At 51.3% G+C, this 23,670-nt stretch overlaps 1 protein-coding gene across 1 annotated transcript; it reads right to left on the reverse strand.

Annotated features, from left to right (window-relative positions):
- Positions 1 to 8,650: 8,650 nt before the first annotated feature.
- On the reverse strand, positions 8,651 to 14,776 carry CDX2 (caudal type homeobox 2; the record flags this gene model as incomplete). Its single annotated transcript, XM_080690256.1, has 3 exons — positions 8,651 to 8,953; positions 11,074 to 11,219; positions 14,239 to 14,776. 3 exons carry the CDS (start codon positions 14,774 to 14,776, stop codon positions 8,651 to 8,653), a joined length of 987 nt encoding a protein of 328 aa, XP_080546382.1.
- Positions 14,777 to 23,670: the final 8,894 nt, after the last annotated feature.

Genomic DNA, 23,670 nt, shown 5'->3' on the forward strand with positions numbered 1-23,670 from the left:
GGAATTTTTGTCTTCAAAACCAGCACTAGAGAAAATACTCAAAGAGATTAACTACAAAGAAGAAATAGGTAACACACATCAGAACTAGAGAAACAAGATTTTCCATCCAACAGACAACTAAGATTGGTTATCTGTGGAGATTCATTATTTATGTTAGTCTGTTACCTATCTCTAAAGAGTATTGTTTGCCTTTATTGTTGTTAATTTTTAGGATTTCTAGTTGGAATATTAATATACCTTCAGATATAGCATTTGGAAATATTTTATCCCATTCTATTAGTAACTGTTAACTCTGTTTACATTGTCTTTGGATATACAATTTTTTTTTTTTTTTTTTAGGGAGTTTGTATACTCTTCTGTTGCCTGTGCCATTGAAATCATAACCAAGAAATCACTGCCAATTTCAATGTTGTGAGGTTTTATGACCCAGATTTTCTCCTAAAAGTTTATAGTCTTAAGATTTATATTTAGGTCTTTTATCTATTTTGAGTTAATATTTGTATATGGGATTAGGTAAGGGTCCAATTTTATTCTTTTCCACGTAATTATTATGTTTCAACAATATTTAGTTAAAAGATTATTATTTCCACCACCAAATGTTCGTGGAAACCTTGTCAAAAATAACTTGACAATATAGGGAAGAATTTAGCTCTAGGCTTTTATTTAACTCCAATGGTTTATATATCTGCCTTTAGAATAGTACTACACTGTTTCAATTATTGTAGCTTTATATGGTTTGAAATCAGAAAATATATATCTTCTAGCTTTGTTCTTTTTCAAGATCGATGTGGGTACCTAGAGTCCATATTCCATATTAGGATAGATTTTTTTTTCTGAAAAATAAATATATAAATATATGATAGTTTCACCTAAAAAATAGAAAAAAATAGATTCTCTGGTAAGAAAGAAAGCAAAAAGAAATATTGAAATGTTATCTTTAAGTCATCAAAAGCTTGGTATCAGACAAATGAAACTGTTGTGAGAGATTATCATTTTTAATTTTGGATAAATTGCTATAATACTAGATGTCAACTACTAAGCCAAGCATAGGAGGGGGGGATAGGGGGAGAACGGGGTGGGGATCGGGTGGGGGCTGACTGGGCAATGTGTGCATGTATGTCTACAAAAGTATGTATCCCACTATGATGTATGAATACAGTGCACCAATTAAAAATAAATATGAAAAAAATAAATAAAAAAAAAAAATAGAAGACAGAATCTGCCCGGGTCATGCTTAACAACTTCTAATCTGTGGTTTAGGTACTTAATCCTTGCTCCTGATTCCAGAAGTCATCGTAGCTTTAACTCACTCAAGTGCCACACAGCACGCCTTAGCACGTTTGGACCACCGTGACTAGCTCCGGCATTGTTTCCTGAGGTTGGAGAGGAATTTATCAGCTCCACTTGTGTCAAATCTATTATTGTCATGCTGCAGATACAAAATGTTATGATAGCAGACTGTCAGCCCCGAAGGGTCTGAGATAGCAGAGCGCAAAGCAATTAGGAGAGACTTCCTTTCCTAGAAGTCAACCCTCAAATATTAAAATGCATAAAATGTCTGAGGTTCCTGATTACCAATAAAATATGGGACACATAAACCCAAAATATGACCTGAATCTTGTATGTATGTATGTATGTATGTATGTATGTATGTATGTATGTATTGGTGGTACTGGGGGTGGAACCCAGAGACTTTCTCCCTCCGGGCTATACTCCCAGACCTATTTTATACTTTATTTGGAAACAGGGTCTCACTAAGTTGCTGAGAGCCTCACTAAGCAGCTGAGGCTGGCTTTGAACCTGTACAATCCTCCTGTCTCGGACTCCTAAGCGTGAGGATTACAAGCCTGCGCCACCACACCCGGCTGAATCTTGTTTTTAAATAAATGTGTGCTTAGGAAGGGATAGTTTAGTCATTAAATTTCAAGGAGGTCTTCATGAATCAAAACTGGTTGTGAATCTCGGCATGGTGATACATGCCTATAATTCCAGTGTTTGGGATCTAAAACAGGATTGCAGGTTCGAGACCAGCCTCAGCAACCTGTTTCAAAAGACCCTATTAAAAAAAAAAAAAAAGCTGGGGATACATTGGAGGTATAATGCTCCTAAAATCAATCCTCAGTATCTGTCTGTCTGTCTGTCTCTCTTACACACACACACACACACACACACACCAAGACAAAAAACTGGTTGTTAGCTAGGTGAAGTGGTACACATGCCTATAATCCCAGTAGTTGAGAGGCTGAGACAGAAGGAAAGCAGGTTGGAGACCAGCCTCAGAAATTTAAGAGAGACCTTCAGCAACTTAGCAAGATCTGTTTCAAAATACAAGAATAAAAAGGGCTTGGGGTTTGGCTGGGAGAATACCCCTGGCTTCAATTCCTAGTACCAAAACAAACAAACAAAAAAACCTTGGTTGTGTTCTGGCTTACAGATTAGATCTCTAGAACAGAATTGCCAGGATCCTGTAGAAAGAAGAACAAACTGGTTATTTAACTTTGAGTCTTGATAATTTAGCCGATATTATCTATATCTATGATGGTGAGTGGCAAATTCCAATTTGGAAACACTGTTGTAAAAACAAATGTAATGTTTGGGTACCAGAGATAGAGGAGGAAAAAGAAGGAACAATAAATATAAGAGTTTCTGGGGAGCCCGGTGTGGTGGCACATGTCTGTAACCCCAATACTTGGGAGGCTGAGACAGGAAGGTCACAGGTTCCTGGCCAGCCTCAGCCACTTAGTGAGGCCCTTGGTAACTTAGTGAGATACTGTTTTAAAATAAAAAATAAAACAGGGCTGAGGATGTAGCTCAGAGGTAGAGTGCCCCTGGGCTCAAGCCTCAGGACCACCAAAAAAAAAAAAAAAAGTTTATGTAAGTTTATATAGTCTATGTGTTATTTAAAAAGGTAAATTAAGCATTTTAAGTGTTTTCAAATTAATCTATATGATGTGGATGTGATTTTTTTCTCCTTACCTCCAAAGAAAAACTAACTTAACACAAGATCTGCTGCCGTAGCTTCCATGAAGTTCAGTCTTTCATTGAGCGCTTTCAGTGATGCTTTTGCCACAGTAAAATGCTTGCCTTAAATGACTTTTAGGGTGAATCAGCCTTGGAGAATTTAAATCACAACAGGCTCTTGGTATGGTTCCTGGAAGAGTCACAGAATTAAAACAGAGACGTTGAGATGCAACATGTTTAAAGAATGAGAATATAGCCAGGCGTGATGATTCAGGCTTGTGATCCCAGCATTTAGGAGGCTGCTACAGAAGGATCAGGGTTCGAAGACAGCCTCAGCTACTATTTAGTGAGGCCCTTTGCAACTCAGTGAGACTCTGTTTCAAAATAAAGAATAAACAATAGGGCTGGGGGTGTAGCTCAGAGGTAGAATGCCCCTGGGTTCCATCCCCAGTACTGCAAAAAAAAATTTTTTGGAGAAAATTTTAATATCATCTAATTAGAATATCTGCCTCTCTGCTCCTTTGGGCTAAAAAAAATGTACCGATCAATTATAAGGAGGTTCCCAAGAACACTCTCAGCTAATCATGATTCTCCTAGAAACTAAATGTGTTTGGGGACATTTTTTCTGGTAGATGAAAAGACAAGGAAGCTATGCAGATATATTAGTTAGTGCTTGGCCACTCAGGACTGTATACACACACTCTTATGCTGTGGAAATCAGTAGACCCACAGAATAATTGAGGCTATTTTTAACAGAGTAAGCAAAGCTAAATGCATGAGAAAAAATTCTGGGAAAGGGTTATTTTATCGAGATTTGAGAAATTCTCCTGCTCGAAAGTTCTTTGTAAGGACCCTGGAGCACTTTGGTAGAAGATGGTTCATGATAAAATGAAGCAGTTAGGCTGGGTGTGGTGGTGCATGCCTGTAATCACATTTTTGGGAGGCTAAGATAGAAGGACCACTGGTTTGAGGCCAGCCTCAGCAACTTAGTGAGACCCTGTTTCAAAATAAAAGAATAACAGTATCAAAAACGAAGAAAATAAATACTAAAAAGGATGGGGGAGTGTACCTTAGAGGTAGAATGTTCCTAGGTTCAATCCCGTGAAGGAGGAGGAGGAAGTGGAATTGTTCAGATCATAATCAGGGTCTAGTCATTAGTGTATGCTATAAAGACCCATTCATGCACTTGTATCATGTCATCTGATTCCCATATTACAGATGAGAAAGCGGTAACCTAAAGGCTGGCTATAGTTCAGTGGGCTACAAAATAGCTCCCTGAGCCCGGTGTCATGGCCCACGCTTGTAGTTCCAGTACTTGGGAGGCTGAAACAGGAGGATCGCAGGTTCATAGATGTTCTTGGCAACTTAGTGAGGCTCTCCACAACTTAGTGAGACCCTGCTTCCAAATAAAAAATAAAACAGTTCTGGGGGTATAGCCCAGAGGTTGAAGGCCCCTAGGTTCCATCCCCAGTAACTAACGAGAGAGAGAGAGAGAGAGAGAGAGAGAGAGAGAGAGAGAGAGAGAGAGAGAGACCTGTCTCTAAAACAAGGTGCCAAGCAGTGGCTCTAAAAACCAGATGACCTTTACTTGCCATTCTAGAATGCAGCTGAGATTTCTTTCATTTCTGCTTGTTGTTTTCTGTCTTCTTTCTCCCTCAGTGGTTGTGAATAACAACAGAAGAATTATTTATGTGTATGTGTTTTTATTAATCTAGGTATGCCACTAGATTTAAATAGAAATGAAACCTTTCTGCTTCCATTAGCAATCCACCTTGTTCACTCATTGATAAAGCCATGAACTGTTCACGGGGAAAAAAAATCTCAGGCTGTTTTCTCTCCATATATAACATTTCTGACATGAATTCTGAAATACTGGGATATTTTATTCCCACATTTATCTTAAATATGCATTAGTCTTAATATATATTAACACTATGGCCATATCTGTACTTTTTTAAAAAAAGAAACATCTTGGACAAAAGGGTTCTTTTAGAATGGTATATAGTCCTCTCCCCCAAATTTGTTTTCCTCCACCCCCATTATGTTTCTTCTTTTCTTTCTGTGTGTGGGGTACCGGAGATTGTATGCTTATGGACATTCTACCTCTGAGTTACACCCCAGCCCTTTTCACTTTCTGTTTTGAAACAGGGTCCTGCTAGGTTGTTGAGAATCTCCCATTGAGGAGACTGATTGCTGAGGCTGGTTTCCAACCTGAGATCTCTGGTCTCAGCCTCCCAAGTACTGGAATTGCAGGTATGGCAGCCGGTCCTCAATGTCCTTCCTTCCTTCCTTCTTTCCTTCCTTCCTTTCTTTTCTTTCTTTCTTTCGTGTGTGTGTGTGTGTGTGTGTGTGTGTGTGTGTGTGTGTACTGGGGATTGAAACCAGTAGCATTCTACCTCTGAGCTACACCTTCAGCCCTATTTTATTTTTATTTTGAAACAGGGTCTCACTAGGTTGCAGAGGGCCTCACTAAGTTGTGGGCGCTGGCCCTGAACTTGTAATCTACCATGCCCAGCTCCAAAATGTATTTTCTTAAACAGTCAACAGATGCATAAAACTAAGTTTGAACTTAGTTTTTAAGATTTTTATTTTGTTGATGCTGGGGATTAAGCCGAGGACCTCACGCATACAAGTGTGCACTCAACCCCTGATCTACACCTCTGCCGCTGACACATGACAGCCCGGTTCTTGAACATGCCTGTCTCCCCCCCCCCTCTCTACTGGGGATGAAACCCAGGGGCATTCTACCTCCAAACTACAGCCCAGCCCTATTTTTTATTTTGAAACAAGATCACACAAAGTTGCAGAAGGCCTCACTAGGTAGCTGAAGCTGTCCGCGAACCGTGATCCTTCTGTCTCAGCCTCCCGAGTACTGGGATTACAAGACTGCGCCACCACGCCCGGCCTGAACTTAGTTTCAACGGACTCCTGGCCCTTGTGAGATCCCAGGTGCCTGGGTTTGGAATAGCCAGGGTGTGCAAAGACACTAGAGCTTGTCCCTTCCGCCTGGGTAGGAACTTGGGCCCTTTCCGGGTACACTCCAGGAGGAGCCCTTGGAGCGCAGTCCCCAGCCCAGGTCTTCCCAGAGCGCTCGCGCCCCCTGGCGACCTGGGCCGCTGACCCGGCGCCCCCAGGGCTCGTGGATTGGGGGACCCGCTCCCTCAATCCCGCCCATCGCTGGAGATTCTGGGAGCAGCTACGTCATCCCGTTTGATCCTCGGGCGGCCGCGAGCAAGCCTCCCTAAATTTAGGATGCGCTGCCCGCTCGCACCGCGTCGGTGTTCTCTGGGGCTGGCTCCAGGGGTGGCACGATGTCTCGGCGTCCGAAGAGCAGTGGCCTGACTTGCTGGGTCCTAGTTCAAACGCCTGTACCGTGGCCTGGGAGGCTGGGCAGCAGCGAGTCAGGCACTTGCATCTCCAAGAGCGGCGGGGCCAGCGCCCCTCCCGGGCCCCCAAAACCGGCTTGCAAGGGGGCCGAGCCCCGGGAAAGGGAAGAACTTGTAATCGCTTGCAGCCGGACAATGCCGACTTTTGAACCTCTAACCACTAAGCAAACAACCCTTGTGCTCTTGCTCCACTGTCCAAACAGGGTTTATTGACAGGCGTTTCTCAGCAACGCATAGCAACGGGGCGGCGGCGGAGGGCGGCCGTGTGGGCGCGGCCAGGGCTCCCCCCTAGCGCGGGAGACCCGGCCGCGGGGACCTGATCCCGCCTCTCACCCAGCGCGGACGCCCTCTGGGGGCACCTCTCGCTTTGCCCCGGGATCCAGCAGCCAGTGCCCGTTTCAGTCCTGGAGGGGTCTAGGAATTCGTCACGTGGGAGGATCGTGGAGTTGGGGGGTTGCTGCAGGGGTCTTGTGGCTTCCCGCTGTCGCCCAATTCGACTTTGCCTCCCCTGCAGCCCTCCAGGGACCTCTTCCCTCCGTGGAGGTGCTGATTAGGCCTTGGCGCTTGTGGTAAAAGCAAAACGGAGGGCCAAGCTCTCTTTCCCCGGGTCTAGTCTCAGCACCCAGCTCCGAGGCCTCCAGGATCTAAACCCTCCGGGCACAGTCCTGTCCCATCCGATCGCCCAGACAATAGGCCACCACTGCAAGCATCCCTTTAGACTGATTCTTGAATTCTTGTCTGTGGGAATACGGATGGGATAAGGGCCCCATTGGATGGGGAAAGGAAGATGGGCAGAAAGGGCTCAGGAAAATGTCCAGGGAATCAGAGGATATATTCATGGAAGTGTCCAAATATATATATTTACTGGAGGCATATGTTTAACTCCGGGGTTGTGGGGCACCCTAGGAAGTCGAGAGTCACTGACAGAGGGATTCCCTAGTGCTAGCTATACCTCCCCGAGGATCTGATGAGATGCTTTGAGGAGGAGGCCCTCTCCCCCACCCTCCATAATTCAGCAGCAGCTGGGAAGCAGCTGACCATTCAGATGTGCATTTTGCCCAAAGGCACCCCCAGGAGAACCACACATTCCACAGTCCAAGGCTGGACTCAGGCTTGGGGGCAGGGAAGGTCTCAGAACCTGCTCCTTCAGGCTTCTGAGCTCTGGGGTAAAACGAGGCCGTCCTGATAACCGGCTCCACCTTCTCCGGGAATTTTTTTTAATACTTCTAGCTTTCAAGCAGAGAAGACATTTCATTTCTTAGAGAAAAAAAAAATAGTTCCAGGCAAATTCTAAAGAAGATAAATTAACAGAATCTGAAATCTGCAAAGTTCATTTATCTCTTTCTATTTAGAAAAAAATTTCAACTGTGTTCAAATACACACACACACACACACACACACACACACACACACACACTTCCCTTTACCATATCACATCTCCCTACAGATCCAGAAGTTGTTTTTTTTTTTTTTTTTAAGGTTGGCTTGGATGTTACACAGACCATTGACCCAAACAGCAGCAACAACAACACCCTTCTTCACCAGCCCCGAGATTGTGAAAATGACAGGAAGCCCAGGTTGGATCTGGCATTTATAGCACTAACATACATTCAGCCCAGAGAAGCTCTGGTGACAGGCTCTCTAAACAAGGCCCTGTGGGGGCCTCTGGAGTCAGGCCTGGAGTCCCTAATCACCCCCCACACCACACCCGTACATAGCCAAGCCTTTCCTGGTCTGGGAAGGGAGAAGAAAGACACAGACCACCTGGGGGGTTCTGCAGTCTTTGGTCAGTCCAGCTTTCTATCTTAGCTGCCTCTGGCTTCTGCAGTTTAAGTTGTGCCTGCCCCTGAGGCAGGAAGGCCAGCTGGTCCTCAGAAGGTGGTGACCAGGAAGTAGCCGCCATGGCTCCCAGGATTGCCATTCCCTCGAGTCCTTCTCTCCCCTCGGCTCCAGTGAGCTGCAGCCCATAGATCTGGGAGGTGGTGCACTGGGGCAGAGGCTGAAAGCCTGGCCCTGCCGCCAGTCTGGGCAGTGTTTCTGCCAGTACTGAAATGAAACCCTGCCGGTCACTTCCTGTATTTTCACTGGCAGAAGGAACCAGGCCCGAAACAGTAAAAAATCTGGACATCTTCCTCAAGGCCCCCCAGGCCCACTTGAGTCTTCTCCTGGCCCCAGTTTTCCTCTGAGAGCTGGCTTTGTAGGTGTGTCCATGGCTGGGAGGGGAGGGGTCTCTTCTGAGGATTCTAGCAGAGTCCACGCTCCTCATTGGCCTGGGATTGCTCTGCCGCACAGACCACTGTGGGTCACTGGGTGACGGTGGGGTTCAACACCCCTCCAGTTGGCCCCAGAACCCCAGGGACAGAGCCAGGCACCGAGCCTTGCAGGGAAGACACGGGACTCAGGGGCTCCGGGACGCTCCTCAGAGGCCCGGGCTGCTGCTGCGGAGGCTGTGGTGGAGGCGGCTGGGGCGGCGGCGGCGGCTGCTGCTGCTGCTGCTGCTGCTGCTGCTGCTGCTGCTGCTGCTGCTGCTGCTGTTGCTGCTGCTGCAGTTTTTTCTTGTTGATTTTCCTCTCCTTTGCTCTGCGGTTCTGAAACCAAATTTTAACCTAGAAATGGAAAGGTGGCACAAAACAGGTGGTGAAGAAGAGGCAAAAGGAAAGGGGAACCGCTCGCTGCACCAATATTTTCCTTTCCAAGGTGAAGACTCCAAACTCTTCTAGAAGCTTTCCACGAATAGCTCCCTAACAGCCCAAGTCTGGAGCTGTCCCTCCACCCAGCTCAGCCTCAGGAGACGAGTCTTCCTCTGTCCTTGCCCCTGAGTTTCTGTCCAAAGGAACCTTTACTGGAAAAGGGTAGAGTCTCAGAACCAAGGAAAACAGAAGCTTGCTTCAAGTTCCCCCCAACACAAGCAAAGGAGGCCCCCGCTGGGTGTGCTCACACGGCAACCTTTGACCCCGCACAGCCAAACTGAAATGTAATATTCCTCGTGTTGGAGCTGAAAATGAGATTTAGTCGAGCTTCCAGGCTGTGCGTTTCGTCCCCACCGCCAGACTATAATGTTTGTGGGCCTGGGCTTTTTATTTTTTCTAATGCAGAGAATGGGTGTTCAATGGGTCTTTATTGACCCAAAGGGAATTCTGGATTAAAGTAACCCTCTAGGCTTTCTCTTGCATACATACCGTATATCTCTCAAGATAGAAAAAAAATTCAATATCAGAAAAGACAACCAGAGAGAGAAAGAAAACATTTTAAAGATTTCTTTTTTGGCCAGGCGTGGTGGCTCACGCTTGTAATCCCCGCACTTGGGAGGCAGAGACAGGAGGATCACACAGGTTCGAAGCCAGCCGCGCGCATTGGCTTAGGAGACCCTGTTTCCAAATATAAAATGTAAAAATAGGTCTGGGAGTGTAGCCCGGAGGTAAAAGGGCTTCCAGGAACCCCAGTACCACCAAAAAAAAAAAAAAAAGATTCCATTTTTGTACTGAGAATTATACTCAGGGCCATTCTACTTCCAAGCTACATCTCCAGTCCTTTTTTTTTTTTTTTTGTGTGGGCCTGAGGATGGAATCCAGAGGCATTTGACCTCCGAGTTACACCCCTAGCCCTATTTTTTATTCTTTATTTTGAAACAGGGTCTCACTAAGTTACGGAGGGCCTCACTAAGTAGCTGAGGCAGTCCTCTGGTCTCAGCCTCCCAAATGCTAAGATTACAAGCGTGTGCCACCACGCCCGGCTATCTCCAGTCTTTTTTTTTTTTTTTTTTTTTTTTTTAATTTGCAGTGGCGCTCCCAGCATTTGGGAGGCAGAACTGGAGGACTGCGGTTCACGTACAGCTTCAGCTACTTAGGAGGCCCTTGGCAACTCAGTGAGACCCTATTTAAAAAAAAAAAAAAAGACTAGCCGGGTGTTGTGGTGCAGGCTTGTAATTCCAGCACTTGGGAGGCTGAGACAGGAGGATCACACAGGTTCGAAGCCAGCCTCAGCTACTTAGTGAGGCTCTCTGCAAATTAGTGAGATCCTGTTTCCAAATAAAGTATGAAATAGGTCTGGGAGTATAGCGTAGAGGTAGAAAAGCCCTGGGTTCCACCCCCAGTACCACAAAAAAATAAAAATAAAAAGGACTAAAAACTAGGATGGGGGTATAGCTTGGAGGTAGAATTGCCCCTGGGTTCCATCCCCAGTAACACAAAAAAATTAATTAATTAATTTAAAAAATTGAAACATGATCTCACTAAGTTGCTGAGGACCTCACTAAATTGCTGAGGCTGACTTTGAACCTGTGATCCTCCTATCTCAGCCTCCCAAGTACTGGGATTATAGGAGTTGGAATGTACTACAAATCCCAGCTGAAGGAATTCTTTTTTTTTTTTTTAATCATTCAGGAAGCAAATGCTGTCTTCCCCCCTCCCCCGGCACTGGGAATTGAACCCAGGGGCATTCTACTTCTGACATACACCCCCAGCCCTAGTTTTAATTCTGTATTTTGAAGCAGGGTCTCACTAAATTGCAGAGGGCCTCACTAAATAGCTGAGGCTGGCCGCGAACCTATGATCCTCCAGTCTCAGCCTTTCAAGTGCTGGGAATACAAGCACACAGCACCAGGCTCCAAATGCTGTCTTTTAATCTGTTCACAGAACAAGGCGGACCCTTGACCAGCCTTTCTTACTTCCCCTCCAGATCTCCCCTAGGCAGTGGCCAGGCCCTGGGGGAGCAGGGTGATTCCCACCTGCCTCTCCGAGAGCCCCAGCGTGGCGGCCAGCTCGGCCTTCCTCCGGATGGTGATGTAGCGACTGTAGTGAAACTCCTTCTCCAGCTCCAGCCGCTGGTGGTCCGTGTACACCACGCGGTATTTGTCTTTCGTTCTGGTTTTCACTGTGGAGGAAGGAGAGGTTAGGCCTGAGTGCCACCGGGCAGCCCATCAGTCATAGGTAATGACAAACCTCGCTAACTCAGAGGCCATTTCTCTTCTTCCACCGCTCTGGGAGGCCAGGTTTGGCTGGTTCCTGCCAAGTCTGACAAGACTCCCCCCCATCCTGGGGAAGCAGGAGGGTAAGCCTTGCAGGGGCAACTAAACTGACTTGGGTGGGGGGTACAGTGGTTTTAAATAGTTAAGAAGAACTAAAACCTCACACACAGACAGCAGAACTCAGCCCAGCTCACCCTTTGGATAACCCAAATACAGTACTGCAAAATATTTAGCACCAAAGGAAGGAGTAGGGGGAGTGGCCAGAGGCCTGGAACTAGGGAGCCTACCAGAGCTGATATTCCACCATGAAAACAACTGAAGTTATGCTGTTACTGGGTAGGGCAAGTTTTTATTTGTTTTTATACAGTGGAAAGAGGGGCTGACTGGTCCCCTCAAGAATCACTCACACACACACACACACACACACACACACACACACACACACAGCCTCCTGCTGGGAATACTCAATACCTGCCTGAACCAGGTTCGGCCTCTTGCACTTTTTTCTCCTTTCAATTTTCCATTTATTCCCGCCACAAACCCCGCTGGAGCTATCCTAATGGGTGATCTATGATCATTGGATTGAGTCAACATATTAAATCTTGGATTGATTGTTTCACTGAAGGGCCTTGACAAATAGTGTTGCTGGTGTAGGAGCAGGCCCCAGCCCAGAGTCTCCACTGGGTCTGTCCTGGGTCAGCCCGCGGCAGCCCCGAGGTCAGGAGCCAATCTCTCTGACTGCCTCCCAGGTCGGGGTGGTCGTACAGCTGAGCAGGTTGACTCCCCGGTGCCCAGTCCACCAGATCTAAAGGGGCTGGGAGTTGCCTGGAGGTGTTTAATGCCCCGCAGGCCGACTTTGTTCAGGTAAAACCCTTTGGAAACCACAACAAAAGCACCCTGGGAAGATACAGGCGGGATCAGAGGGAGCTTCCCGAGCTGCTGAAAGGAGAACACAGCCGCAAACAATGCAGGACAAGGCGATCTTATCAAAGAAAAGCCTTTTCAATGCCTTAATAACAACCGCATTCTGTTTGAATTACCACTACTGAGCAAATGGCGGGCGGCTTTCATCCCCCTCCCCACCCGGCCAGGCGCATTAACATAAACACCGCCCGGCAGGCGCTTTTGAATGGGCGCTGAGCCGGGCCCCCGCGGCTGAAGGCCCTCAAAGGGAACTGGCTGGTCCCTGGAGCCTGGTAGGTGGCGGGCGCGCTCGCCGAGACCCACGGCGCTGTCCCTCTGCACAGAACCTGACTAGGTGGCGCAGATACTCTAGGGCAGGGCTGGCACTAGAGCCCATGTGGGGCGTAGAGGACACCCGGGGCCCGGGGAGCGGGGCGCACGGGGTAGTTGCCCCAGCGCAGCACCGCTGGAGCGAGACCCGCCCTGGGGCGCCCCGCACTGCGCCGGGAGGGCGCAAGTGACCAGGACCCGGCGCGCTGTGCAGCCCCAACTCAAGGGCCTTGGAGGCGCCCCGCACCCCCTGGGAACCAAGGAGGGGGGCTGGAAGAGGGAGGGATGAGAGGGACTTGTCAGAATTCAATATTGACTGCGAAAGTCACCACCCTCTTTCCGGGCCCTAAAAGAGACAATAGCCGGGCTGGGAAGGTGTATATCAAAGCGGGCCGGGAGGATACCCACCCCCCTCCGCCCCTCGACAGATGACGCTGCGCAGAGGCGTCGGGCTCCGGCCCGCGGGCGGCGGCCGCGCGACATTAACATCAAGGGCGGCCGGCGCCGACCGCGGGCTCGCCGCCTCCGCGCGGGGCAGCGCAGCGCCTCGCTCCTGCGACCCCGGGCCCCGCGGTCTCCTCTCCCCCGCCCTCCCCCAACACGCACCGGGTCTTCCCAGACCGCCGGTGGCCCCAGCCCACACCGACCGCGACTTTGGGACCTGGGACCTCTGGGGGAAAGACCGAGCCCAGGCTCCGAGCAGCCCCCACCCCAGGCTGACCGGCGGCCTTCCCCCCAGCGACATTTCCACCAGGGCGCTCCCGCCGTGTGCGCAGCGAGGCAGAAGCCTTGCCCACAGACAGCCCTCGACGGGCGCTCTGACTTAGACGGCTACGAACCTCTGCAGCGCGGTCGTTGCAGGGGAACCTGGTGCAGGCTTAGACTACCTGGAGCAGAGCGGGACACCGAGAAGCCTCTCCCGCCACACCTACTGCGTTCCCACCTCCACGCACCTCCCAAGCCTGAAGGAACCGCCCGGGGCCAGGGGCTCCACAGGCGGCCGGACACTGGGCCTTCGGAGAGCATCCCGAGTGTCCTGAATCACACACACAGACACACACGCACACAGACACACACACACACACACACACACACACACACACACACCTCAAATGAAGGTTTGGGGAAAAGGACCCCAGTCTGGCTTTCCGCCTTTGCTGGGAATAATCCCTCGGCAGATCAAAGCTCCTGGGACCTGGGCGCCCCCTGCCCTAAGCTCTTTCCGCCAGCACCTTCTTCCCGGCGACAGCGGTCGTCTCCGTCCCTCCGCGGACGGCATCTCTGACCCCTTGAATTGGCCTGACCCGCTAAACCTGGCCCCAGCACAGCCTTGCGGCCCTCAGGCCACCTCTCTTTTGGGGTGGCTGGGATGGAGGAGGAGCGCGTAAGACAAATGGTGTAGACGCGACTCGTCCTCAGAGGCCTGGCGCCACCGCGGAGCTCGCGGCCAGCCGCGCTCCTGCCCAGGCTCCGGACACGTTCCGGTCACGGCCCCAGAGGTGGCCCCGCTTGCGAATGACGCCTTTCTCCTACTCTAAACGGAACCCGGGGTGGTGAGAGCCCGGGATCGGCAGCCAGGGGCGCCCCGGGAAGCCAGGGCCCCCCGCCTTGGCCTCCGCCCCGCCCCGCCCCGGCTCGGAGCTCCGGGGGCGCAGCTGCAGCCCGGCCGGCCGCCCTCCCCGCCGCGCTCACCTTGGCTCCCGAGCGACGGCTGCGCGGGCTTGCGCATCCACTCGCACAGGCTCCGCCGCTGGCCGCCCGGGGACAGCTGCTCGGCGGCGGCGGTGGCGGCCGGCCCGGGGGGCCCGGGGTTGAGCGTCTGCAGCAGCCCCGAGGCGCAGGACGGCGCGGCGGCCGGGTGGTGCGGGTGGTGGTGCGGGTGGTGGTGCGGGTGGTAGTCGGCGGAGCTGCCGTAGCCCATGGCGGCGGCCGGGGAGCCCCCGTTGAGGCCGTGGGCCACCGCGTTGGCCGCAGCCGCGCCCCCCGGCGCGTAGCCGTTCCAGTCCTCGCGGAGCGGGGCGCCGTACGCGGCCGGCCAGGACGGCCCGGGGGACTGCGCGCTGTCCAAGTTCGCGGCCGCCGCCGCCGCCGCCGCCACGTGGTAGCCGCCGTAGTCCGGGTACTGCGGGGGGCTCACGAAGTTCTGCGGCGCCAGGTTGAGGCCGCCCGAGTGGCGCACGGAGCTGGGGTACATGCTCACGTCCTTGTCCAGGAGGTAGCTCACGTACATGGTGGCGAGGGCCCGAGAGCAGACCTCACCATGCTGCCTGGGGACGGCGCGGGAGGCTGCGGGGCGGTGCGGGGCGCGGGCGAGGGAGCGGGGCGCGGGCCCCGGCCGGCCGCGCGGTGGTGCTCCGCGGGCGCCTCGCCGAGCTCCGGGCTGCGAGGCGGTCCCTCCCTCTGGCCTGCCTCCTCCCTCCCTCTCTTTTCCCTTCTTTCCTACCACCTCCTTCCTACTCGGCTGCAGAGGCGGGGAAGACCCGCCAGCGGCTGGCGTGCGGAGCCGGGCCAGCGGCCTTGCGTGATTAACGAGTGTGTACAAGACTCTATTAGTAATGACACAGACACCAATGGCCGGAGACGTCCGGGCGCAGCGCGCGCGCAGGCACAACCCCCCGAAACACGATTTGCATTTTAAAGATAAGGGGGTGGAGGAAGCTCGCGAGAGGGCACCGACCTGGTCGCAGCTAAATATTCAAACCTTTATTGTTAAGAGCTTCCTCCTTCCAACCCGGTGCACTTTAACCTCCAATCACAGGTTCAAGGAATGAACTCCAGAGACTTTAAAAAGCCTGGAGGAGAGAAAGAGCTTACAGGCTGGGAATCTGGGCTTAGAGACTGGAGCGGTCTTGTTTATGCATTTGCAGGCAAGGAGGCGACCGAGAAAGAGAAAAGGAAAAGAAGCCATTCCATTACTTGGACGAGAACGTTTCTGACCCACCGAAGAAGTGAGACGAGAGGAGCCTGACCCCTTCCTTTCCGCCCTGCGCCCCGCGGGTCCGCTGCCCCCAACAACTGTCCCTAATCACTTAGTTGCTTGTCCGAGGAGACTACTCGCGCTCCTCGGGAGATAAATTATTACTCCAGCTTCAGGCCGCATCTTTGGATTCACCTTACTTCTGGGGTTTGAGTTAAAGCAACTCGTTTTTAAACAAATTTACAGTCAAGAACCAAATGTCTCAACCACAAAACCAGCAGTCTGTGGTAGAAGTTCGCTAGTACTTGAAGGGGAGTCAGAGGGGACTGCCAGGGGTGTTGGTAACTATCTATCACCTGAGCAAAGTGCTGGGTCCATGGGTTGTTAGGGTGGAGACAATTCAAGCTGGGCGTGGCAGTGCACCCATACCTGTTATCCTAGTACTTAGGCTGAGACAGTAGAGCGCAGGTTTGAGGCCTCCTCTGCAATCTACTCACTCAGCAACTTAACAAAATCCTGTTTCAAAATAAAAAAAGGGCTGGAGGTATATCTCAGAGGTAGAATGCCCCTGGGTTCCATCCCCAGTCTCTCTCTCCAGCCTCTCTCTCTCTCTCTCTCTCTCTCTCTCTCTCTCTCTCTCTCTCTTCTCTCTCTCTCTCCACACACACACACACACACACACACACACACACACACACAGGAAGCTACACTTGTGTGGTTATTATATTTAAATAAGAGATTAAAATTTAAGGAATGGGAGCCCAGAATAGATATTGATGTCTTACATTGATATCTTACATCATATCTGGGTCTTTAAAACCCTTTTTCCTTTACAAAATAAAACATTCTCTGATGGAATTTGGTTTTCCTCTTTTCCAGACGGGAAAGCAACCTGGGGCTTTGTTCATTACTGCTAATGAAAATCTCTGAGTGGGCATAGGCTGAGATGGGACCCCTTTGGGGTCTGGACATTGTCTTAAGGGGCCCAGGAATAGAAGTGGCCAACGTGGGGACTTAGACCTGTGAAGCCAGAATCAGGAACTGCCGAGAGGGAGCAGAGAGCAGCGAGCTGAGGCAGTGTCCTTCCGCCTGTGCCCCCGCCTGTGCCCGTGTCCCTCTCTGCCACAGCTGGAGGGGCCAACAGTGAGTTGCCCAGTGCACCTCCTCCTCTCTGGGAACCCGTTAGCGCTGCCTGGCTTCTCCGGGAGGTTTGCCGCTGCGGGCCAGCTGGCTGGATAGCCTGACTCCATGGCATCCAAGCTGGGAATCTGAAGCAAAGCTGCTCTCCTTCCTAGACACCTGCACCTGTAGGTTTTCATTGTCAAGAGCCTCTCTCGGGTATTTGTACTGTCCCCTGCCTCCCGACATCTCAAGAGCGCTTTGCAGGGTCCTTTATCGCCCTTGATTCTCAGGTCTCCCAGGCTCAGGGTAGAGCTGGTGCTGTTACCTCCTCATTTTACAGCTGACAGCCACCAAGCTGCCTAGCACAGACAGACCAAACAAAGCAGTATTAGAATTAGCTGAGGGGTGCAGGAACCTGTGCATTTCACAAGGAAGGAGATTAAAAATTGGGGGTGTCCAGGTCTGAAAGAGCCAAGGAGCTTAATTCCCAAGAGACAAGACTCCCCAGTCTCCTCCTGGAGGCTCTCCTGGGACCTGGCTGGGACAGCCCAGTGCTTCCTACCATCTCACTTCCCAAGAAACAAAACTCAAAGCAACTGCAAACCCCACTACAGAACCTAAATCATCAAGGGAGGGGCAGAAACGGGGTGCTGGCAGTCCCCATGGGGTAAGAAAGTGGGAGGTGACATGGCGGGCACTGCAGACTTTTGATCTAGCAAAGGTCTTCCTCCTCTTCCTGAAGACACAGCCCCCTTCCCATCCCTCACAACCCCCCTCTCAGGCCTGAGCTTTGGAAGCCCCGGTGAGCCCGGAGCCGGTGTCTTTGGAATGCTGGCATTCTTGGGAACAATCGCTTTATTGGGGATAGCCATTCCCTGGCCTGTGGCAGCCGCTTCCTGAGTTTTTATGGCAGGGGCCCATTGGCTAATTGTCCCCATTTTCCAGCTGTGTCTCTGTACTCTTCCTTGGATAAAGAGTCCAGCCTGTGCGCCCAACTGCTTTGTGAGTGGCCAGCGGCTACTCTAGCTTCTGGGTCAAGCTGAGCACCCCAGAGCTGGCAGGGCCATGGGGAAGCCCCAGCCTCACCTGGGTGCCTGAGCATGAAAAAGGAGAGACAGCAGGGAAAAAGCCCATCTTTTACTACTGGAAACACATGCCTCTTACAGATAGCAGTCTCTCAGGGGTCTGGTGTTTGGTGAAGGGCAAAGAACCTGATTAATTATGTCTTTGAAGGGTCCTCCCCATATCAACTCCCCCTCTCCACCAGGAGAGACTAGCTGGTGCCCCCACAAAGGACAGGGTTGTGGGGAGAGTTCTGATATTTGTAGAAGGTGGCAGATGGGGAAAAGCCTGGGTATCTTTCATCTGAACAGCCCTAGCAGGCTGGCAGGTTTGGCCCTTGCTTGTCCTAGCAGGTGGACAGGTTGGAGGCCAGCTCTGGGCTGGGTGATGCTGGCAGCATCCAGAACCACCTGCACTAGAGCCCCGGGCAGGGATTGCCCAAGGTGCTTGACAACTTTCTTGGTGTTTCTTGGACTGAGCTGAGACTCCCCAAGAGGAGACCTGGATGGGCTTCTCCAAACCCCACCCTTGGAGGCTCTCTTTAAGCATCCTGTACCTCTTGGTCACCAAACTGGTGTGGGGCTAGGGAAACCAGTAGCAAAAGATGTATGTGTGTGTGTGTGTGGGGGGGTCTTGTTGGGAAGCTTGAGGACTGAAATCCAGCTGGGACTGAAGCTGTATGCAGGGGGAGCTAGAGCCTGAGTGGACTTTTAAGGGCTGGAGGGGTGGGAAGAAAGAGATCCAGGTAAATAAAGCGACAGGAAGATGGCTAGGCAGCCCAGGTTATCTACAGGGACAACTCTTTGTCACCAATGGTGCAGAGGCCATTCCACATTCCTCGAAGAAGATTCCAGCTTCCAGGATTCCGGCCAGTGGCCCGGCAAGAGCTAGGAGGTGGGTGGGGAGCAAGAGGCTGCCGGAAGGGGCGGGCTGCCCAGCCAGGCTACCCGGCCTGGCAGATGAGACACTCCTTAAATCCACAGATCATTGACACAGCTCCCTCCCTGCTCAAAGGTCCCAGGCATTTGCTCCTACTCAGGGGGACCCTGCTCTGCCCAGTATTTGTGGCCCCTGGTAACTGAGGATCCTGGTGACCCACACAATCCAGATAGGCCAGGCTCTCTCTACCTATCTTAGCACAAAAATCTACCTTCTGAATAAATCCTTTGCAGATCAAGAAAAATTATCAAAAGTATCCCTATACTGGGACCCATCACCCTGCGTTGACCCGCATCTCGAGGATAATTAAGGAAGAGAATGTTTGCCAAAAAATCATCCAGCCTGACAGTCCTTGGTGCTGTGGAAAATTGTCCAATCTCTCCCTAATTGGGAGTTTAGCGAGTCTTTCAGCGACTTCACTCAATCAACAATCCACTCACACAAAGAAAAACCCGATAATGGATGTTCTGACCCCAAAGCCCCCACTCTGCCCTGCCACAGCACACTGGGCTAACATCTCTGGAAGGAAATCAATACCAATGTCCTTTCTCTAAGGCCTTCCTGGAGCCCACCACCTGTCCTGCCCCATCAGGCCACAATGGAACCCAACATGTTCACCCTGAATAGCAGGGAGGGACGCAGCTGCCCACAGCTGCCTGGCTTCATTCTCAAGAGCAGATGTGGCCTCCTCTAGCGGGGTGAAGAATGTTTTCCTTGCAACACTGGGTGTCTGGTCCTCTCTACCTAAGGAGAAGTTCTTGGATTCACAGGAGTTCACTGTGGGCTAGAGGTTTACAGCTCAGATGGCAGCTGGGGGAATATGGGAGAAGAAGACATCCATCTCTGTTTTGGCTGCTTATTCAGGGATGGCCAAGCATTCTGATTTTAGGCAAGGAATACTTTTTTTTTTTCCTGCTCCTCCATCCAAAACATATTATCATGACCAGGGGGTCAAAGAAAAGAAAACACTTGAGCTGGGCATGGTGGTCATCCCTGTAATCCCAGTATTTGGGAGGCTGAGACAGAAGGATCAAGCTTCAAAGCCGGCCTCAGAAACTTTGTGAGACCCTGTTCCCAAATAAAAAATAAAATAGAACTGGGGGTGTCGCTTGGAGGTAGAATGCCCCTGGGTTCAATTTCCAGCACCCACCATAAATAAAATAAAATTAGGTAAAAAATAAAAAGGGCTGGGAGTGTAGCTGAGAGGCAAAATGCTCCTGGGTTCAACCCCTAGTATCTCCCAAGAAATAGAAGAAAAGAAAAAGCCTCAGAATGGGGAACTAAGAGTCAGATACATAAATCTGGATCTGCACAGTGGCTAGAAGTACAAATCAATAGTAGTTCTCATCCCAGTTCTCATTTCCCCCCACCTTTGTTCTGAAAGCAGGGTCTGTGGGCATGGTCCAAGCTATAAATGGTGGACTGTAATTTTGTGTGGTAGATGAGCACAGAACATGAAACATGATTTAAATCCTTGGTTTAAATCTTGATTTAAATCTCACAGATTGGTGGTCCCATAAGGCCCTAGTGCTGGGCCTCCTCCCAGACAAAATGGAGAGAAACTAGAAAGAACCAGGCTCTCCAGGCAGATTCTAGCCATAAGTTACCACAAGGCTTTGCTTTGGTGTGCCAGGCCTTCAGTCAACATGTGTTCACTCATATGTTAAACCTTTGTTTATCATATGAAGATGCATTCCCAGGAAGCCCTCCAGCATAAGCTTCTGTGGATAAGCATTCCCCTCTTCTGGGTGTACCCAGAGCAGTCAGGGTCTTACTTAGACTTTGTGTACCTCTTCCATTTCTCAAGGAGAATCTGATACCCAGAGAGGTTAGGTGATTTTTCCAAGGTCACATAGAGAGCTGTTCGATTAAATAAGCTACTATTTGTGCATTCTTTGCAACTTGGCAACGGTTGTACAGATGTTAATTATTACTATGGCAGCTGGTGCCACCCTGGAAACGTATCCCCAACACAACCAAGTGGTATGATTCAGGGAATCCGGATTCCCCACCCCTACCTCTGCACGAAATAGTACCAAAATGATCAGGTTCTACAGTTGTTACAGTTCTGCCCACTTTGCTTATAGTATTTATCTCCCTCTCTTTCACAGGCACCTGCTAACTGCAGTTTATTGGCTTATTGAATGGTGAATTTCCCACAAATTCCATCCCAGATTTTCTCCAGTCGACAAAAAAAGGCCTACCTTTATCTCACAGTATACATTGTATACATTTACTTTCTGGGAAGGATGCTTTCTTCTTCTTCTTCTTCTTCTTCTTCTTCTTCTTCATTATTATTATTATTATTATTATTATTATTATTATTATTATTTTGGTGGCACTAAGGATTGGACTCAGGGACAGTCTATGTCTGAGCTACACCCTCAGCCCTATTTCATTTTTATTTTGAAACAGAGTCTCGCTAGGTTAATGAGAGTCTCACTATTTGCTGAGGCTGCCCTAAAACCTGCAGTCCTCCTACCTCAGCCTCCTGAGTACTGGGATTACAAGCCTGGACCACCACACCTGGCTAGCTTTTGTCTATTTTTAAATGATAACAGATACCCTGTGGCTGATTTCTGGAAATGTGTCTAATTTCAAATGAGTAAGGGTTATGCGTAGAATATGTGTCTTGCCTTTCCCGCCTTTATTTCTTCCCAAATATGTGTCTGTGGACCCCTTTTGGACACCCAGAGCAAGAAGCCTATCATTTGGGATGCAATTTTAAAAGGCCCCGTTTAATTTCCCAGCCACACCAGCGAAGGACACGCTGGGCTGGGCTCCGGAGCTCCGAGCCCGCACGTCGCAGTCTCCTGGCTCTACCTGCCGCGCGCAGCCCCCCGCAGGCTGGGCTGGACTATTTCAAAGGGAAGTGAAAATCGCCCAGCTCCCCCCAACACACCCTAAGTTTGTGCGCCTGGAAAGGTCATAGAGATCCAATTCAGCCCTTCCACTTCCAGCTCCTCTTAACGTCGCCATCGGAGTTCTTTTTGTTTTCTTTTGTTTTTGTTTTGTTTTAACGAATTAGCAAGTAAAACGTGAGGTGCCCACCCTTAAGTCTGCACCAACCCTTCCCGCGCCCCCTGTGTCTGCTGGGCGCGCGGGCAGAGGTGTCTTCCCCGCCGGGAGCGCGGGCGGCGGTCTGCGGCCCGGGTGTGTTCCCGCATCCTGCGCCCCAGAGCCCGGAAACCAGAGAGCGTCTGCCTGGAGCGAAGGGCCGCAGACACCCCGGCGTGACGAGTGCCGGGGTCCAGATGCGGCCCAAGAACGCCGGCCGCCCGGCCCCGGGACCGTGAGGACCGGCCTCAGCCTCTCGCTCCGCAGGAGGGGAAGCCACAGCCGCCCCGAGGCTTCTGCCATAGACCTTCCCAGCCCGCGCCCGTCCTGCCAGCTCAGGCGTTGTGAAGACTCTGCGCGGTCAGCTCCAGACGCCTCCTTCCCACCTCCTTCGAAAGGCGCAGATCTGCCCCCGCCCGCGCTCTTTCCCGCAGGAATAAACCATTTCCCGGAATTCTCTGAAATGATGAAATGTAATTGTGTAATTGGAGACACCGAGTCGTGCCTGAGAATCCCAGATCACATCTACGCTAGGACTAAAAATAGTGCTGAGAATCCTGCCCCGGTGGATTCTTCTCCATGCTGAGCACATTTACATAAAGAGCCTGGACACTGCATTTTAGGGCTGGTTTATCGGACCTTTGGATTCACCCAAGGGCTAGGCAGGGTGCTTTGAATGAAGTGGGCTATTCTGAGTCTCAGGCCCAGCCTGTGGTATTTGGATACTGGGTCAAAAAAGATTAAAAATTTTTTTTTCTTTTCTTCAAGCAGTGGGTCCTCCTGTGTGTCAGGACCGGCGTCCAGCCCCAGGCTCCCGGTGGGGCACCTAGCCTGGGGGCCCATTGTACCTGAACTGGTGCACACCTGGTGCACCTGAACTGCTAGGTGGCCCAGGCTTGGGATGCTGGTGGCAGCTGCTTCTCTGGCACATCTTAAGGCCAGTTTTGCTTCCCTGCATCCTTACTCTAGCAAGGAATGCCTGTGAAAAGGGAGAGGACAAAGGATCCCTCCTTTAAAGTTCCTAGTACTCCTGGAGGGATTTATTTCTGTGGACCATCAGCCCCAGAACCAAGGGTGCCGCAGTGAAACTCTCAGTGGAGAGAAGGCGGTCGTGTGTTCTGTTGCATTTTGGTGCCCTGGCTAACCCTTAACGCAGACCACCGAGGAAGCCCCTGCCTTCAAAGGGGCAGCTCTGCGGTGTCCTTGCCTCTCCCTCTGTGTTGGGAAAACTGAAGGGTTTTTTTCTCCTTTGCCAACAGAAGCATAAGTGGTCTCTTCGGGGCCTGTATACCAAATGCACGTGTGTTCGACAGAGCTAGCGAGAAAGTGGTGCATTCTGGCCGCCTGTACAGGGAGGGGTGGCAGCTGAGCTCTAGGTCCCCGGGTTGAGGAGCTCCCCACAGCTTCCCAGCGCCGGCCTATCTACCTGGAAGGATTCAGCAGGCACCGGGTGCTCTATGTTTTTTCATTGCAATAGGGTACCACTGTCATCTCGGGGCTCACAATGCCAGGGCTGCGCAAAACGAGTGTTACTGTTAAAGACTGATGGTGTCCGAGGGCTGTCCAGTCCATCGCAGGGCACACGGGCTCCAGAGTTTCAGGCCCGTCCAGCTTGGAGATCCACCCGCGCTCTCCCCCACGCTCATCGCTACTTAGACGGCGTGTCTCCTCCGCCCGCCCCCACGAGGCGCCTTCCCAAAGCCCTCGGGGGCTCTTCCCCCGCCCACCACTCCCTCGCCAGGCTCCCCAGCCCCGGGTCCAGGCCCACTTCGCTGCGCTGGCTCCCGCTTCCGAAGGGGTCTCAGAGCCGGGAAGCCGCCGGCGCTCGCGGCGTGTGAACCTCAGGTGCCGCGAGGAGGTGGGAGGAGAAGAGCAAGCAGGCCGCCGGCCGTGCGGGTCCGCGGTCCTTTCCATCCGTTTTGCCTGGCAGCTCGGACCCAGCGGAAGAGAGGGTGGGGACCCCACCAGAGCCCCGCTCTTCGGGCCCCCCAAGGCTGGTGGTGTCTGCAAAGCGAGGGAAGAATTCC

Source organism: Muscardinus avellanarius (genome assembly GCF_963383645.1).
Source record: "Muscardinus avellanarius genome assembly, chromosome: 2".
NCBI lineage: Eukaryota > Metazoa > Chordata > Mammalia > Rodentia > Gliridae > Muscardinus > Muscardinus avellanarius.